Below are 17407 nucleotides of genomic sequence, written 5' to 3' on the forward strand. Positions count from 1 at the left end.
CACGTAATCGTTGGCTCTAACAGGGCCTTTGAAAGTAATGATGGGACCAGCAGAACACCATGACTTGGCTGCCCACACCATCACACTTCGACGTCCGTGCTTAACTGTTGGAATCAAGAAATCAGGATTGCAGGCTTCTTTTGGCGTTCTCCAGAGGTGAAACAGGACCGATATTGGAAGTAAAGAAACTGCTGACTCGTCGGACCATATGACGTGTTTCCACTGATCAGCCGTCCAGGATTTATGCTCCTGACAGCATGTTTTACGGTTCACTGCGTTGGTTGCCGTCACCAGTGGTTTAGGTATAGCAGTTCGTCCACGAATATTCGCTTTATGGATTTCTCGGCGGACAGTCTCAATAGATACGGGTCTCGAAGATGGCTGTTGAGCTCTGCAGTCAATTTAGCTGCTGTAGTTTTATGCTGTTCTGACAATTCGTGTTAGCGTACGACGATCTCTCTCATTTAGTTTTGATTTGCGTCCAGTATTACGTTTACACGATGATGTCTTTCCATGTTACATGTAGGCTGTCATGACTGTTGAAACAGGTGCCCTTGAAACATTCAGTAGGTCGGCTGTCTTGGTAACTGATGCTGCAGCTAATCGGGCCCCCCACAATCTGCCCTCTTTGGAACTCTGTTAGGTCTTTCACTGCACGCCGACCTCGGCCTATGAATGCAAATACGAAGTGTGCACAACTCGTAACCAACCTGCACTCGTGCCTGGTCCGTACTGACCAAGCACAGTCCAGCGCGACACGTGCCTTATCTGCGTTGTTGACCGTCAAACACAGCCACCCCATAACTAACGCCGTTCACATTATTTTGCCTATCCCCTCCATGTGTACATACACTACTGGCCATTAAAATTGCTACACCACGAAGATGACGTGCTACAGACGCGAAATTTAACCGACAGGAAGAAGATGCTGTGCTTTGCAAATGATTAGCTTTTCAGAGCATTCACACAAGATTGGCGCCGGTGGCGACACCTACAACGTGCTGACATGAAGAAAGTTTCCAACCGATTTCTCATACACAAACAGCAGTTGACCAGCGTTGCCTGGTGAAACATTGTTGTGATGCCTCGCCTAAGGAGGAGAAATGCGTATCATTACGTTTCCGACTTTGATAAAGGTCAGATTGTAGCCTATCACGATTGCGGTTTATCGTATCGCGACATTGCTGCTCGTGTTGGTCGAGACCCAATCACTGTTAGCAGAATATGGAACCGGTGGGTTCAGGAGGGTAATACGGAACGCCGTGCAAGATCCCAACGGCCTCGTATCAGTAGCAGTCGAGATGACAGGCATTTTATCAGCATGGCTGTAACGGATCGTGCAGCCACGTCTCGATCTCAGAGTCAACAGATGGGGACGTTTGCGAGACAACAGCCATATGCATGAACAGTTCGACGACGTTTGCACCACCATGGACTATCAGCTCGGAGACCACGGCTGCGGTTCCCTTGACGCTGCATCACAGACAAGAGCACCTGCGATGGTGTACTCAACGACGAAATTGGGTGCACGAATGGCAAAATGTCATTTTTTCACATGAACCCAGGTTCTGTTTACAGCATCATCATGGTCGCATCCGTGTTTGGCGACATCGCGGTGAACGCACACTGGAAGCGTGTATTCGTCATCGCCATATTGACGTATCACCCGGCGTGATGGTATGGGGTGCCATTGCTTACACGTCTCGGTCATCTCTTGTTCGCATTGATGGCAGTTTGAACAGTGGACGTTACATTTCAGATGTGTTACGATCCGTGTCTGTACCCTTCATTCGATCCCTGTGAAACCCTACATTTCAGCAGGATAATGCACGACCGCATGTTGCAGGTCCTGTACGGGCCTTTCTGGATACAGAAAATGTTCGATTGCTGCCCTGGCCAGTACATTCTCCAGATCTCTCACCAACTGGAAACGTCTGGTCAATGGTGGCCGAGCAACTGGCTCGTCACAATACGCCAGTCACTACTCCTGATGAACTGTGGTATCGTGTTGAAGCTGCATGGGTAGCTGTACCTGTACACGTATTGTGTACTGATTTCTCAGGATCTATGCACCCAAATTGCGTGAAAATGTAATCGCATGTCAGTTCTAGGATAATATATTTGTCCAATGAATATCCGTTTACCATCTGCATTTCTTCTTGATGTAGCAATTTTGATGGCCAGTAGTGTAAATCAGGATGGCCGGACGCGGGTTTGAACCGTAGTCCTCCCGAATGTGAGTCCGGTATGCTAACCACTGCGCCAGCCCGTTTGGTCCGCCGAAGCAGTTGTCAAGGTCCCTGTCCAGTACACTGTAGTTACCCCCTCAATACATAAATGGTCCATTCAGTGTGTATATTTTATTTAGAGTTGGGTTCTAAAAGTGTTCTTATTTATGAAGATATTTTTAATCATAATTGCATGCATGCGTAGCTGTACCTTTACACGCCATGCAAGCTCTGTTTGACTCAATGCCCAGGCGTATCAAGGCCGTTATTACGGCCAGAGGTGGTTGCTCTGGGTACTGAGTTCTCAGGATCTATGCACCCAAATTGCGTGAAAATGTAATCACATGTAAGTTGTAGTATAATATATTTGTCCAATGAATACCCGTTTATCATCTGCATTTCTTCTTCGTTTAGCAATTTTAATGGCCAGTAGTGTATTAAGGTATCACATATAAAAGCACTGCACTTCTACCCGTTACAGTCTGAATACTTCTGTGTGCGTTTCCACTGGCTTTTGGCGTCTCTTACACAGTGAAACTCTGAGCCCCTCAAAAATTACGCCATGAATCCATATTATGGATTTCGTCGACAGTCCTTGATACGTTAACCCAATGTAATAGTAATTAAATATCCTACTGGTTTCTGTACAGTCTGATTTTACACGTATCAACTAGAGGGATTGTTGGTTACCATAGAATTTAAAATAGTCTACTGCACAGTTTTACACTACCATGCACTTCCACTTTTCTTCTCTCTTAACTAGCACATAGTACAATTGCTCGCCTTCTTTTAGGAGTCCATACGTCATTCGGTAAAAACGGAACGTTTACAGGATCACTTCGCTGTCCATTTGTCTGTCTGTCTGTCTGTCTGTCCGACTGTTAAAGACCCCTTCTTCTCAGGAACGGCTGTAGGTATAAAGTTGAAATTTGTGTCACTTACTATGGTCGAAGTTCCCCCAGCGGTGTGGAAAATTTAAGCTTCTAAGTCAATGCAATAAAAATATTCGGCGATTTAAAACACGTATTTCGGTACTAGCAAACTCACTAATCAAAATCTATATGGTATTTCCCGATGGCACGGAACCATGAAATTCGACAAGGAGAAAGTTTGCACAGTACAAAAAAATAGTTAATTTGATCTTTTTTGCCGTTTTTTGGCCATTTGTATGTCAGTCTGTTAAGAAGGAATGGATAAAAAAAAGGTTGAAATTTATGTCACTACTAATGTCTAAGGTTCTGTGGCGGTATAAGAAATTTATGCTTCTACGTCATACACTCAAAAGATGCAGCTGTCTGTAAGGACTCCTTTCCTTCTGGAAAGCATACAGGTATCAAATTGAAATCTCTCTCAAATCCTCCAGTCTACGGACACTTCCCCAGAGTAAATAATTTAAGCTTCTAAGTGAAAGCAATCTCAAGTTACAGCCGTATATGCCGCATATTTTGATACTTGCATACTCAGTCATCAAAATCTGTGAATGAACCATCTACACATGTGTCAGGCTGTGGTTCAGTGACCCAGTGCATAAGTGTAAATGAAGAAGTATTGGGATCGAACCTCGATCGAGCCACGGATTTTTCAGTCTTCGTTTGAACCTGGCCTTCAGATGTCTGCAATGTGAGGAGTCCCCGGAAGCAATAAGTAGTTCAGATCCCACAATAAACTGTAGGGCCCTTTTGCCTGATTGGATAATCGAGGTAAGTTAGGGACACGCCAGTCGCTGATGTGGCGTCCAATAGGAAAACTCGCTGTGGTCCATTGGGCCACACGAAATCATTATCCATACAGGATGAATCACCTAAAACTTCCACCCCAAGTATTGCAGAAGTAGAAAGTGCCATTGATGTATGGTTTTCAGAGAAGTGATTGGTAGCTAGGGGCCCGTATTATTAGCCAATACACAGATTCCAATAATGGTTAGAAAGCGTATTTTTCGTGCACACATACACTTTATCAAATGGAACAATGCCCATTGAGAATAGGAGACTAAAGACAGGGTAAATTAGAATGTCAGTGGTATTTGCTGTAGAATTCTTGTGTCAGTCGTTCATGAGATATCATATTTCGATATTTCGGAAAGTTTACACAACGACCATTTAATCTGCATGGTTGCTAGGTACAATGTTGTTATGTTTGCTTGCAGTGTGTTTGTGTGTGTTCCAACTTGCTTGTCAGTTGGTGTGTGGTGGTCTACCCAGTAGGTTGTGAGTGGACGATGGGATGCACCAACGCAGAAAAAGTCGACGTGTTTATGGCGTATGGAGAGTGTAGGTAGAATTTAGTTCATTCTTGTATGGTGTAAGCAGCAAGATATCCCAATAGACGTCAACCATCTCGGCAGTTATTTATGAACCTCTTCAGCCAGGCTGGCCACAGTGGCCGAGCAGATCTAGGCGCTTCAGTATGGAACCGAGCGACCGCTACGGTCGCAGGTTCGAATCCTCCCTCGGGAATGGATGTGTGTGATGACCTTATGTTAGTTAGGTTTAAGTAGTTCTAAGTCTAGGGGACTGATGACTCAGATGTTAAGTCCCATAGTGCTCAGAGCCATTTGAATCTTCAACGAGTCGTGTAACACTTAACACAACGTAACAGAAGGAAACAAGTAACGACAGAAGAGGGGAAAATTAATGTTCCTGCTGCTGTCGCAGTTGATCCGCACGTTAGCTCCCGCGCAATCGCACGAGGAAGAGGTATGAGTCAGGCAAGTGCAATACGCAATCGCCATCGACATAGATTCGACCCCAGTCACATCTCTCTTCATCAAAAGCTGTATGGAAACGACCATGAGAAACGTTTTAACTTCTGCTCGTGGGCATTACGACAGGATACTCCAGATACATCGCCTGCAGCTAGTGATCTAGTGGCTTGCGTTACTGCCACTAGATCACGGGGCCCAGGGTTCAATTTCCGACTGGGTCGTGGATTTTCTCCACCCGGGGACTGGCTGTTTGTGTTGCCCTCATCATTTCATCATCATTGACGAAATTGGCGAAAGTGGACAGTGAAAACATTGGGACTCTGTACGGGTGCTGATAACTATGCAGTTTAGTGCCTCACAAACCAAATATCGTCACCATCATCATCCAGATGAATCATGTATCTTCTTTAGTGCTGAAACTGCATTTATCAACCATGGCCAGGTAAACCGCCGAAAACTGCACTATTGGTCTGTTGGCAATACCCTGCTGGCTTCAGCTCAATTGGATGTAAACACTTCGTGTTGGAAGTGAACCATCAGCTTATAGACCCGTTTTTCGTAGATTGAACGCTGAACATGCAAGTATCGCAGCATCGTAACAACCCATCTTCCACAGATGCTATAAGACTTTCCTGTAGGAAGAATCTTTGTTATGGCTGTCCAACCCATAGTGCACCAAGTGCTACAGAATGTCTTCACCAATTGTTTCCATCGTTGGATTGCATGCAGAGGACCTGTACATTGGCCGGCCCATTCCCCGGATTTGACGCCTGTAAACTTTTTTGTGTGGGGAAAGCTGAAAGATACTATCTACAAAGAGATGCCAACTACTCCCGATGATATGCAGAGACGTATTACTGCAGCCTGCTTGGACATCTCTGGTGAAATGTTAGAATGTGCGCAGAAATCATTCCATAGTAGACTGGAAGCCTGTATTGCCGTTACCAGTAGTCATGATGGTCAGTTGTGCCGTTACTGATGAGAATCCACATAACTAAAGTATGTACTTGTGTTGTCTGTAGTGTGTGCTATCACAGGTATTGTACAAACGTTGGTGTGAAAACTTCTCACAATACTACTGAAGCCTGGTTTCACAGGACAAAGCGGATCAGGTTGTGGAAGGGGCCTGACCCATACCACTTCCTCGTGCGATTGCGCGGGAGCTAACGTGCGCATCAACTGCTTTATTCCTCAAACCAGTGCACAGTTTTCTCTTTAAAACAACAAAGATCAATTCACGGCTGAGGACCCAAGTAACTTCTGCAGTATAAGTTTAAATGATTCCTTTTAAAACAGCAGGATTTAGAGTAACGGCTGAAGACCTTACTTAAGTAAAATTGCAATATCTTCTCGGCTAAAGACCGAAATAATATTTCAAATCAGCTAAGGAAATTCTTTAAAAGTCAAGCATTTACAAATTTCGGCTAAAGCCATATTAAGGAAAATTCAAATTGATTCCTCGGCTGAAAGCCTAATAAAAAAAAACTTCCATAATAAAAGAGAGGATCTAAAGATAAGCTTTTACACAGTACAACAGAAAAACATCTTAATAAAACTTTAACTATGTTGCCGGCTGAAAGCCCAAAAATTAGTCACGAATAATTTAAGACCACCTTAAAATAAACATTTACAGAACACGGCTTAAGGCCGTTTCAAGAATTCAAGATAATTAAAGAGAAACGTTACAGACAAGGATTTACATATTGAAGTCACAGATTCTGAAACATCGCGGCTGAAGGGCAAAAAAAGAGGAACAAGAATTTTAAATAAAACACAGCCGAAGGTCTGATACTAAAGTAGTTGTCATGAAGTTCGGCTGAAGGCCATATACTAAACATAAAACAGACAGTATTAATACGCGGCTGAAGGCCTGTCACAGTACCTGCGACCAAATAAAATGACAATGACAAACAACAGAACAGTGGTGCTCGGAAGTGTTCCAAGGGCCGGCCTGGGGAGGAAACTCTAACCACAGTTTAGGTGAGACAGGCAGCCAAGCGTAACACTAAACAATCGTGTTGGAACAGGATCTAGGGACAGCTGAAGAACCAATCAACAACCTAACTAATTGCCTCTGTCGCAACCGACCAACTGCCTACTCCAGTATGCAGACAGCATTCATGTGCTCAGTGGAAATCACAGAAGCTACACACGGTTCCACGTAAACACACTTGCACAAGAACTCGAACAACCGTAAAAGCAATCACTGTGGAACAACAAGGACGAAGAATTCGACACAGTTTCCACAAACGGTCGGCGACCAAATACACGTCGTCCGATGTGAAGACCGACCGAACGACCAACCCAGGTCGGTCCCACTGTTGTTGCGTGTGTCGCGAACGGTCGGACGAGTCTCGGCTGTCCGAAGCTGACTGCAGCTCCAACCCGACTCAAATCCATGTCCGTTCGGAACTCGGAGACACGGCGACCCGGGCTCGTACCCATCCATCATGCAGAGGTAACTCTTGCCCACTGGCCACGACATCTCTGCGCATGGAAGGAAGCGACCCACATCCGGCAAGATGACCCAGTGGCGAGGCCCAGAAACGCTCAAAAGACCAAATACACGTCGCCCGATGAGACGACCAACCGAACGACCGACCAACGCTCGTCCCGCTCCAGTCTTGCGTGTGTCTCCAGCGGCCGGCGGGCACCGGCTGTCAGCGCCTGCCTCGCCGTCGCTGTGTCGCCGACTTCACTGCTGCTGCGTCCCGACTGAACTCTCACAGACGACGACCCGGAAATACTAGCGGTCGCTCCAGAGATGCTTCGACAGTGCACTTGTCGATAAGCGCTGCTGCTGCCTCTCACGGGCAAGCAAACCAGCAACCAAATGCCGTGAGTAAAAAGAATTAAAAGAAAACACGAGGCGATAGAACCGCGAAAACAAGATGACGAGCAATAAACGGCATGACCGCGAGCCGCGCACGGCTCGGATACGTTCCGTAAACGATCCGCACTAGAATTCTGCAACAAACACCACTGACATTCTATTTTCCATACTTTTTGTGGTGTCACCGCCAGACACCACACTTGCTAGGTGGTAGCTTAAATCGGCCGCGGTCCATTTAGTACATGTCGGACCCGCGTGTCGCCACTGTGTGATCGCAGACCTAGCGCCACCACAAGGCAGGTCTCGAGAGACGATATAGCACTCGCCCAGTTGTACGAGGAGATTGCTAGCGACCATACGGACGAAGCCTTCCTCTCATTTGCCGAGAGCCAGTTGGAATAGCCTTCTGCTAAGTCCATGGCTACGACCTAGCAAGGCGCCATTAGCCTTACCTACTTTGAGAGATAGTATAAATGTCTCAAGAAGAATGCTGTAGTCATCAACTAATAAAGTTAAGTATAAAGCAGCTACGTACTTTTCTTGCTACCATTCAATAGTTATCCTGTTCCAGAATTGACGCCCGTCGGCGTGAGTGTGTACTCGTGCCTTTCTATCGGCTACCCGTCACTGTGGACTGGCTGCCTTGTCAGTCCACTTCACTTTTAGTTACTTAATATACTCGTATATATACTGTTTGCACAAGAATGCAGGGTGCGATCTTCCCTGAAATAAAAGTGACTTACCTCTTTCCCAACATGCTGTTTTGTATCTGGAGTGCTTATGTCCTCGAAAGCAAATAAAATGGTTCAAAAGGCTCTGAGCACTATGGGACTTAACTGCTGTGGTCTTCAGTCTCCTAGAACTTAGAACTACTTAAACCTAACTAACCTAAGGATATCACACACATCCATGCCGGAGGCAGGATTGGAACCTGCGACCGTAGAGGTCGCGCGGTTCCAGACTGTAGCGCCTAGAACCGCTCGGCCACCCCGGCCGGCAGTTATTTAATATCGATAGGCATTGTTCCATTTATAAAACTATATGCTTGCACAAAAAATACACTTTCTAAGTATTATTACAATCTGTTGATTGTCCAACAGTACGAGCCAGTGACTACCAATCCATACTGTTAAAACCGCACGTCTAAAGCACTTCCCATTTCCACATTATTTGCGGTGTAAGTTTAGGTGATTGACCCTGCATAGATAATTAAGTTTGTGCAGAACCCTCAGAGTGCCAGTCCTACTCGTACTTGACCGGTTTCTTTCTTCCCTGTTCGGAGCACAGCGTGTGCATCGTAAACAAGCCCGTGTTTTTGTCTGAAGTCCCTTAGGGGCGCTAGTCCCTGTGATGACTCCTAAACGTAGTACTTACTCAGGTAGCTGAGCGCTCTTGGCAATTACAATGCATAGTTGGTCCTGAAGCGGTCGTAGCAGATTCACACTGCACTGTACGTGTGAAAGGCAGCCTCTGAAATCCATTAGAATTTCGTCTAGAAATAGACGGTCTTTCAAAACGCCGATACAGACTTTGGGGACAGATCCGTTACACCAGGATAAGAAAAAAATGTTCGTGAAAACATACGTCCGGAAATCTTTCGTTTTGGGGTTATTAATGGAAGTTGACCACTTAGGTGATTGAAGCTCATCAACACTCATAATAAATGCTCGAAATGTTCCCTTTTGATCCTAAACACGCGTACTCTCGTCGAATCATGGACTGCCTCACCCTTTCAAAGAGTCCCTGATTGTTTTATAGGCTTCCCTGTCACGTCGATGAAGAGTTAGGCATCAAGATGGTCTTTTGCACAAACCAAATGTTTAACGTGCGCCCAGAGCCATGATCTAAAGGACTGAGAACATGCAGACCATGGGAACATGGTTCTCCTCTACGTGTCCATCTGTGATGGTAGATACCAGCCAGTGCATCTCCAACACTGAAAACGAAATGTGCTGGAGCTGCATCACGTGTAAACCACATGTTTCTTCTTATCTGCAGGCTAAGGTCATCTAGTAGGTCTTCGAGGGTGTTATGAATAACGTTCCTATAGACTGCTGTAGGACGTGCTGGAAGAACGTATCCAGACAATCCACTTACAATTCCAGCCCACGCATTAATCTTAAACCTTGAAGTAGACGAATGACGAATGTAAACAAGTTTCCCTGGCAACATAACGCCATCTAGGATACAATGAGAGAAACGAGTGCATGCGTAAGTGAAAATGCTGAGTTGTACCTAGGAAGCCATTGAATGCCAACCTTCAATAGTTACTCGAACTTTCTTTCTTTTTTTGGTATATGAAACTGTCCGCAAGGTTCGTAATATTTTTGAAACTGCCTGTATGTCCTTGTGGGGTTAGAATATTTGAAAACATTTTGAAGAGATGGGCCTAGTTTATTTTCAGTTTATGATTTTGATCTGCTTTTTAATCTCTCAAAAATGCGAAAAATCTCTCTTTATTTATTGTTTACTGGAGGAGCGTCCAAACACCTACCTGTCTTTCCAGAGTTCACTGGCGGAGGTACTGTGTTCCAAGTGCAAGTGATAGGTCGAAACAAGTTTTCGCAAATAACATTTGTTATGTCAACACAGGTCACATGTAATCACCCACGTTTTACAATGATGTCAACGTAACATTGTTAGGCAATTACAGAAATACACGTAATGTTGGTCAGACGACCAACGCCAGTGATAACTCATGCTGACGTCCTGCTGACGCCTCTCAAAAATCTGTTTATAGAAACGCCTCTCTCCACCAGTGAATGTGCTATGACGTCACAAAATGAAAAAAGTCAAATATAAATATGTACTACATATTGTAAGTATGCAGTCTGATGGCTAGCACTATTTTGATTTATATTATTTAGTTTATTATTTTAGTTTTTATATAAGAGTTTGTTCTGCATGTATTACAGTAATCGTAATGTGTGTTAAGGTGGTAGCAACAATATTTGAGTCATTATTGCTTGCACAAATCGTTCTGCTGTCTTAGCAAAACAACATAAATGTAATTACGAAATGTATTCACAAACTGTGAATACGATTGTTCACTGGCTATACAGTTTACTGCTAATATATGAAAATTTGTGCTGGGCTGGGGCTCGAACCCGAAGTTCCTCATTAACGAGTGCGTTCGGCCTAACTACTTTGTTTTGTTTCCTGCCCGGAAGGTGGCGCGTGGGTCTGCTTGTGTGATCTGCAAAATAGGCCGAGTGAAGGTTCAAATGGTTCAAATGGCTCTGAGCACTATGGGACTTAACAGCTATGGTCATCAGTCCCCTAGAACTTAGAACTACTTAAACCTAACTAACCTAAGGACATCACACAACACCAAGTCATCACGAGGCAGAGAAAATCCGTGACCCCGCCGGGAATCGAACCCGGGAACCCGGGCGTGGGAAGCGAGAACGCTACCGCACGACCACGAGCTGCGAACCCGAGTGAAGGAAGCGAGTAGCAGCAGGTGAGGTAAAGCACTTCGGTACTGCATGTAAATTTAAAGAAGTTTACTATAGGCAAAACCAATTAAATAAGTGGTTACATAACTTCGCGATGATGAGCACGTAGGTGCGAAGCCGTATTCCCGTCGTAAGTATGCAAAGTCTCAATAGCGAGCCAGCACACTCTGAAGCTGAAGCGATGTTTCCAGGCCGCCTGCTCTTGATGAAATGGCCAGAAAGTGGAGCGGCGCCGTTGAGCTGGCTGGAGGGCGCTGCGGCCGGCGTGGTTCGTCCGTTCTCGCAGTGCCAACCTAAGAGCGTACACCTTGGCTGTGGCATCGGAACTATCGCTGCCACACCTTGGCTATCCGTGCACGACTCGACGGCCAGCCACAGACTTTCATATGTCCTGACGTCCACGTCCCACAGTGCTCGCATACAAGTCGTAGGATCATCGCTCACGGACAGACAATGCTTCTGCTCGTCACTTCGCCTTGCTTTGTCATGAAATACGCAGTGCAGTGTCTGTATCTTACAGTGTCCACAAAGTTCGATGCAATGTTCCAGCGGACATGCATCCATGTTGCCATTTTCAGATTTGGAAGTAACCAGAAATCGCATGGAGACAAATGAAGCGAAAAAGGAGGGTGCTGAAGCACCACAGTTCATTTTTGAGCCCCACAAATTTCGTACGATCTTGCATTTGTGTGGCGGTGCGCTGTCATGCAACGAGCTTCATGTTGCTCACGCAGCATATGTTCGCTTTATCGGCCAACAACAAAGTTATTGACTGTGGATGGTTTCGTCAGAATGGAAATAATGAAGTCACTGTAAAAAAATCATTAATTTTGGCACTTGTCTTGAATGGATTCCCACGTAGATTTCGTAGAAGTTGTTATGACTCATCTTGTTGATTCTAGGGTGATTCCACTTTGACTGCTAGAAGGTCCAGATTTGTATTTTAGCAATATTCGAAGACCTAACAAATACGTTTTTGAGGAAATTCTTAATGATCAAACAATCCCAGATCAGAACAGTGGTATGGTAGAAATAATTTTTGACTTGGTGTTCACGATACACATTTTTATTAAACTTCTTGTAAATTTACATGTACTTCTTCTTAACTGTCACATCATCAAGAAAACAGTTTTGTATCAATCTGCATATTTTTAATTTCCACTTTAACCAAACACAAGACTTTACTGTTCTTTTACAAAGCGAAATAACAACTTCTGCAAAGTGAAACAAAGACTGCTCTGTGCGCATTCGCGCCAAAACGGTTACAAGTAAGTCAAAGATTATGACAGTCTCACAGAAATGAATACACACAAGAACATTTCACTGTAATATATCGATACATCGGAGTACCTATACATTAATAAAACCAAATGTGAATATTGTCACAAAAATATGTCTGTTAATTCGCAGAAAAGTAGTACGATATTAGTGGTATCGTGAACTGGTGTTGGAGTGCCGTAATGGTGACGTAAATAAAAAACCATTACAACTTGAACTGAAGCATATACGATTTAGAGCATCCAAGTAGCCATCTGAATTCCCCATCTGACATTATGGAGCGAATCCTTTGTGCATAATTTTCTGATTGTGAAGGGTTCCTCATGAAGCACAACAAGTCTATCTGTGCTCCAATGTCCAGTTTAGGGAATTAACACGCCTGTGTAAATGGAACCGAGCCACGTCTGAAAACAAAATTAGGTAATGATCGATTTCACCGTCATGCACTTGTTTTAAAAACCCATTCACAAAATGTAACCCTGCGCGCAGGATCACCAGGTCGAAGTTCTTGTGCTACTGACACTTTATAGGGCCTTTGTTCGGAGGTGCACGGTATTCGTGTTTTCTGCGACGAAAGACGTGTAAGAAGCTATTCAGGGGAATTTTCCAGGCGGTATGCAATGTCATGGAGACGAGCTTCTGTGAGCACTGTACGTCGTCGTTAACGCTTCTCGTCTTGTGCACTTCCTGTTTCACCAAGGTTATTCACTTATTTGTGAACTGCATCACGCCTCGGATCTCGAACACCTGTTGAAACAATCTCCGAACGGCACGAGCGGACTCTGTACGCACATACGAATTGTATGTAAACACTCGTTGTGGAGCTGAATATTTCGCTCTTTCCGTTGTTGCGTTCGCAGACTTCACTGTTACACTCGTGACGCCTGTTTCACTGCTCGAATGACACTGGCCGACAAGGCGCGTATGCAAGGTTCGCGTATGTCAATACGGCCTCCAGGCTAAAATCCCCCTACCCCCCTTCCAAAAAGGGGGGGGGGGTTCAGTGCGGTCCCGCGGGACCCATTCGACCGGCAGGCGCGACTTCCATGGCCGGCCTGTAGCACCCCAGGCAGGCGGTCATCAGATAAATCGAACACTCTGTATTTACACAAAAACAGAAGCTTGCTTCGTCGCCGAATATCAGCTTGGAGGCGAAATGTTCATCCTCAAGTGCTTCCTCTACCGTGATACGAAATTGACGCCACCGGACATTATCTTCTGGTTTTAATTTTTCCACGAACTTTAGGCGCTAAGATTTTAAATGTAGCTGCCTTACTAAAAATCTTCCCCACACTTTCCTTCGGCAATCGCAATTCGCTGCTTGCCCGGACCGTTCATTGTTTGCCAGTGTGTACGAAACTTTTCCGTCGCCCTCTCCATGATTGCACCCGACACACTTGGTCGACGACTACTGCTCTGGTTACAGGGACAACCAGTGACCCTACACTGTCGACAACAATGAATAATTCCTTCCGAACGTACACTGCATTGATAAACATCTCGCATGTACCAATACACAAAGACTCTTTTCTTGCTTTGCCGACATTTAGTCAACGCCCTGCAGTTGTAACACCAACCAGTGTTGCACAATGCAAAGTCAGTGAGCATACGATTCTGCTCATGTGTCAGTCTAACACAGTCCAGTCACATTACCGTGACCACCGTCTATATTCGACATCAATGTGCGGTAACCAGTCACAGGTCGCAGGTGGCAGCACAAGCAGTGCAGGGTATGTAAAGCGTGTCGGGGGCATGGAAAAACAGTGTAGCTGTCGTCGTGATTCGGAAACAGAGCGATTCATCTGATGTCCAAAAAGAATGTGATCATTAGCTTTCAGACCGAGAGTGGAAGCACTTCCGGAACGGCTAACTTTGTAAACTGTTCGCGTGCCGTCGTGATTACAGTGTACTGTGAACGGCAAAACTGCCTTATCAAAAACAGGCAGCGAGGTAACTGTGATGCACCAGGGGCCGTAAATGATGAAGGACGGTTGCCGAGATGTGTGTAGGCGAGCAGCTGATTGGGGGGCGACCACCAGTGCCTCCTCAACGACAGTTCAGATAACATCTACATCTACATATATACTCCACTAACCACCAAACGGTGTGTGACGGAGGGCACAATTCGCGCCAGTCATATTTCCCCCCGTCTGTTCCATTCGCAGATAGCGCGAGGGAAAAACGACTATCTGAACGCCTCAGTATGAGCTCTAATTTCCCTTATCTTTGAAAGGTGATCATTGCGCGATTTGAAAGTTGGTGGTAACAACATATGCTCTACATCCTCGGTGATGATCGGATTTCGGAATTTAGTGAGCAACCCCTTCCGTTTAGCGCGCCGTCTATCTGCAAGTGTATCCCACTTCAGACTTTCTATGAGATCTGTAACGCTCTTGCGGTGGCTAAATGTAGCAGTCACGAATCTTCTACATCTACATCTACATCTATACTCCGCGAGCCACCTTACGGTGTGTGGCGGAGGGTACTTATTGTACCACTATCTGATCCCCCCTTCCCTGTTCCATTCACGAATTGTGCGTGGAAAGAACGACTGCTTGTAAGTCTCCGTATTTGCTCTAATTTCTCGGATCTTTTCGTTGTGATCATTACGCGAGATATATGTGGGCGGTAGTAATATCTTGTCGCTCTTCTTTGGACCTTCTCAATCTCTTGAATCAGACCCAACTGGTAATGGTCCCACACAGACGAAAAATACTCTAAGACTGGACGAACTAACGTATTGTAAGCTGTTTCCTTTGTTGAAGGATTGGATCGTTTCAGGATTCTAGAGTTTGCCTTACCTGTTACTTGTGTAATCTGATCGTTCTATTTGAGATCATTTCTAATAGTCACACCCAGATACTTGACGGATGTTACTGCTTCCAAAGACTGGGCATTTATTTTGTACATTAATGGGGATTTTCGCCTTGTTATACGCAGTAGGATACACTTACTAATATTGAGAGGTAACTGTCAGTCGTTACACCACGCATTTATTTTGTGCAAATCCTCACTGATTTGTTCACAACTTTGGTGTGTACTTTCCTGTCTACGAAACTTTTCCGTCGCCCTCTCCGTGATTGCATCCGACACACTCAGTTGACCAGTACTATTGCTGTGTATGGGCCTCTGAGGCTGGCGTCTCGTTCGTGCATCCATGCTCACTGCCGTTCATCGGTGACGAAGGCTGGAATTTCCACGCCATTACTGCAACTGGACGTCCACTGGGTTACTGCAAGAAGTCTTTCCAGATGAATCACGTTTTATGCTCCATTGGACAGATGGCCGTTGGCGGATACAGCCCGGCAAAAATCGTACAAATTGTCCAGACCGGAGGAGGGAGCATTGTGGTGTGGGATATGTTTTCGTGTCATTCCCTGGGTGATCTCGCCATTTTGGAAGGTAAAATGGATCAACTTCTTCTTCTTCTTCTTCTTCTACGTCGCCAGGCTCAGTGGACCACATGCTGCTACACGTTTCCTCCTCCATTGTATTCTGTCCACTGCTGCTATCCGCCATCCGTCCACGTCTATTGATGCTTGGCTTAAATCTTCATGGAGGCCATCCCTCCAACGCTCTCTTTACTGTAGGCGTGAAATCGAGGAGCTTCCGAGGCCATCTGTGATCGTCCCTCTGGGCCACATGGCTGGCTGGCCCACTGCGTTCGTTTGGCTTTGACAGTTCCTGCTAGTATAATTCCTCAAGCTCTTGGTTGTGTCTGATCCTCCATTCCCCTGTGTCTGCATCCGGAACCGGACCGAAGATCTTGCAAAGCACTTTTCTCTCCAAAACGAGGAGCTTATGGAAGTTCTTTTTCCGGATACTCTATGTCTCAAAGCCGTATAGAACAACAGGCTGGATCATGGTTTTATACAGTCGAATCTTGAACTGTCTGGAGAGATATGTGGACCGACCATTGCATGCAGTTTGTTTTTCTTCATCACGATGGCATGCACCAGCAGGACAATGCAACGTGTGTGGTTCGAAGAGCACTAGAATGGGTTTACTGTACTCCCCCAGCCACCAAACTCCTCGGATTTAAACCCAGTCGAGAATCTTTGGGCCCACCTCGATCGGACTATTCACGCCATGGATCCTCAACCGAGAAACCTTGCGCTGCTGGCCAGGGTACGGGAGTCAGTATGGTTCCACATTCATGTCGGCGCCTTTCAGAACTTCACTGACACTGTCCCTGCACGTCCACGCTGGAAAAGATGCTTATTCAGGCTTTTGACAGGCGGCCACATTAATGTGACTGGACCGAGTGTTTGTACCTGCAATACTTTGGAAAATACAGAGCTTTGAATACGAATATTCCATTTTAGTCCTGTGTGCACCATTTATCAGATGAGTACTGTCTCTTTCGCAGCTGTTTGTGTAGAGACGAAACGTACTTCTTCTGCCAATGACCGGTTGGGTATTTTCGCAGGCAGGCACCTGAACGACATGGAGTTTCAAGTGTGGGACGTGAACGAGCCGAACAACGACGACAACGGGAGGCCGGAGAACTGCCTGGCTCTGGCGCGGCGCGGCTACTACCGGGACGTGCGCTGTGACCGCGAGCTACCCTTCATCTGCGAGATAGTGCCCTGGTGACGTCGCCTGGCGGCCGCTCAAGTTGTGCAACTCAAATATGAATAAAGTTTTTTCAGTATACCATAACAAATGTCAGTATCTTCTTAGAAACGTTCTCATTTTTTTTCCTTTATTGTATTTCGATTCCCCCCGAAGGGGGCGGGCTGGCAGCAGCTTATTACGCTGCTCTGCAGCCTACAGACGAATTAAAACGTAAGGAGAAGTTAAGAAACAATAAAATCAGGCGATAAAGCGGGGACTTAAATTGTAAAACGGCGGAAAATTGTGAAAAGTTAAAACATAAAGCAAAGGGTTGGCAAAGCGAATAAAA

At 45.5% G+C, this 17407-nt stretch overlaps 1 protein-coding gene across 3 annotated transcripts in view; it reads left to right on the forward strand.

Annotated features, from left to right (window-relative positions):
* LOC126425139 (macrophage mannose receptor 1-like) overlaps positions 1 to 17167 on the forward strand; it is a 122352-nt gene extending 105185 nt beyond the window's left edge. For all 3 annotated transcript variants that reach the window (XM_050088082.1, XM_050088084.1, XM_050088083.1), the window contains exon 6: positions 16931 to 17167. In XM_050088082.1, coding sequence (XP_049944039.1) covers positions 16931 to 17097 — 167 coding nt within the window. In that variant the 3' untranslated portion in view covers positions 17098 to 17167. The remainder of the gene's footprint in view (positions 1 to 16930) is intronic.
* The last annotated feature ends 240 nt before the right edge of the window (positions 17168 to 17407 follow it).

The sequence above is a fragment of the Schistocerca serialis genome, chromosome 10 (genome assembly GCF_023864345.2).
Source record: "Schistocerca serialis cubense isolate TAMUIC-IGC-003099 chromosome 10, iqSchSeri2.2, whole genome shotgun sequence".
Lineage (NCBI taxonomy): Eukaryota > Metazoa > Arthropoda > Insecta > Orthoptera > Acrididae > Schistocerca > Schistocerca serialis.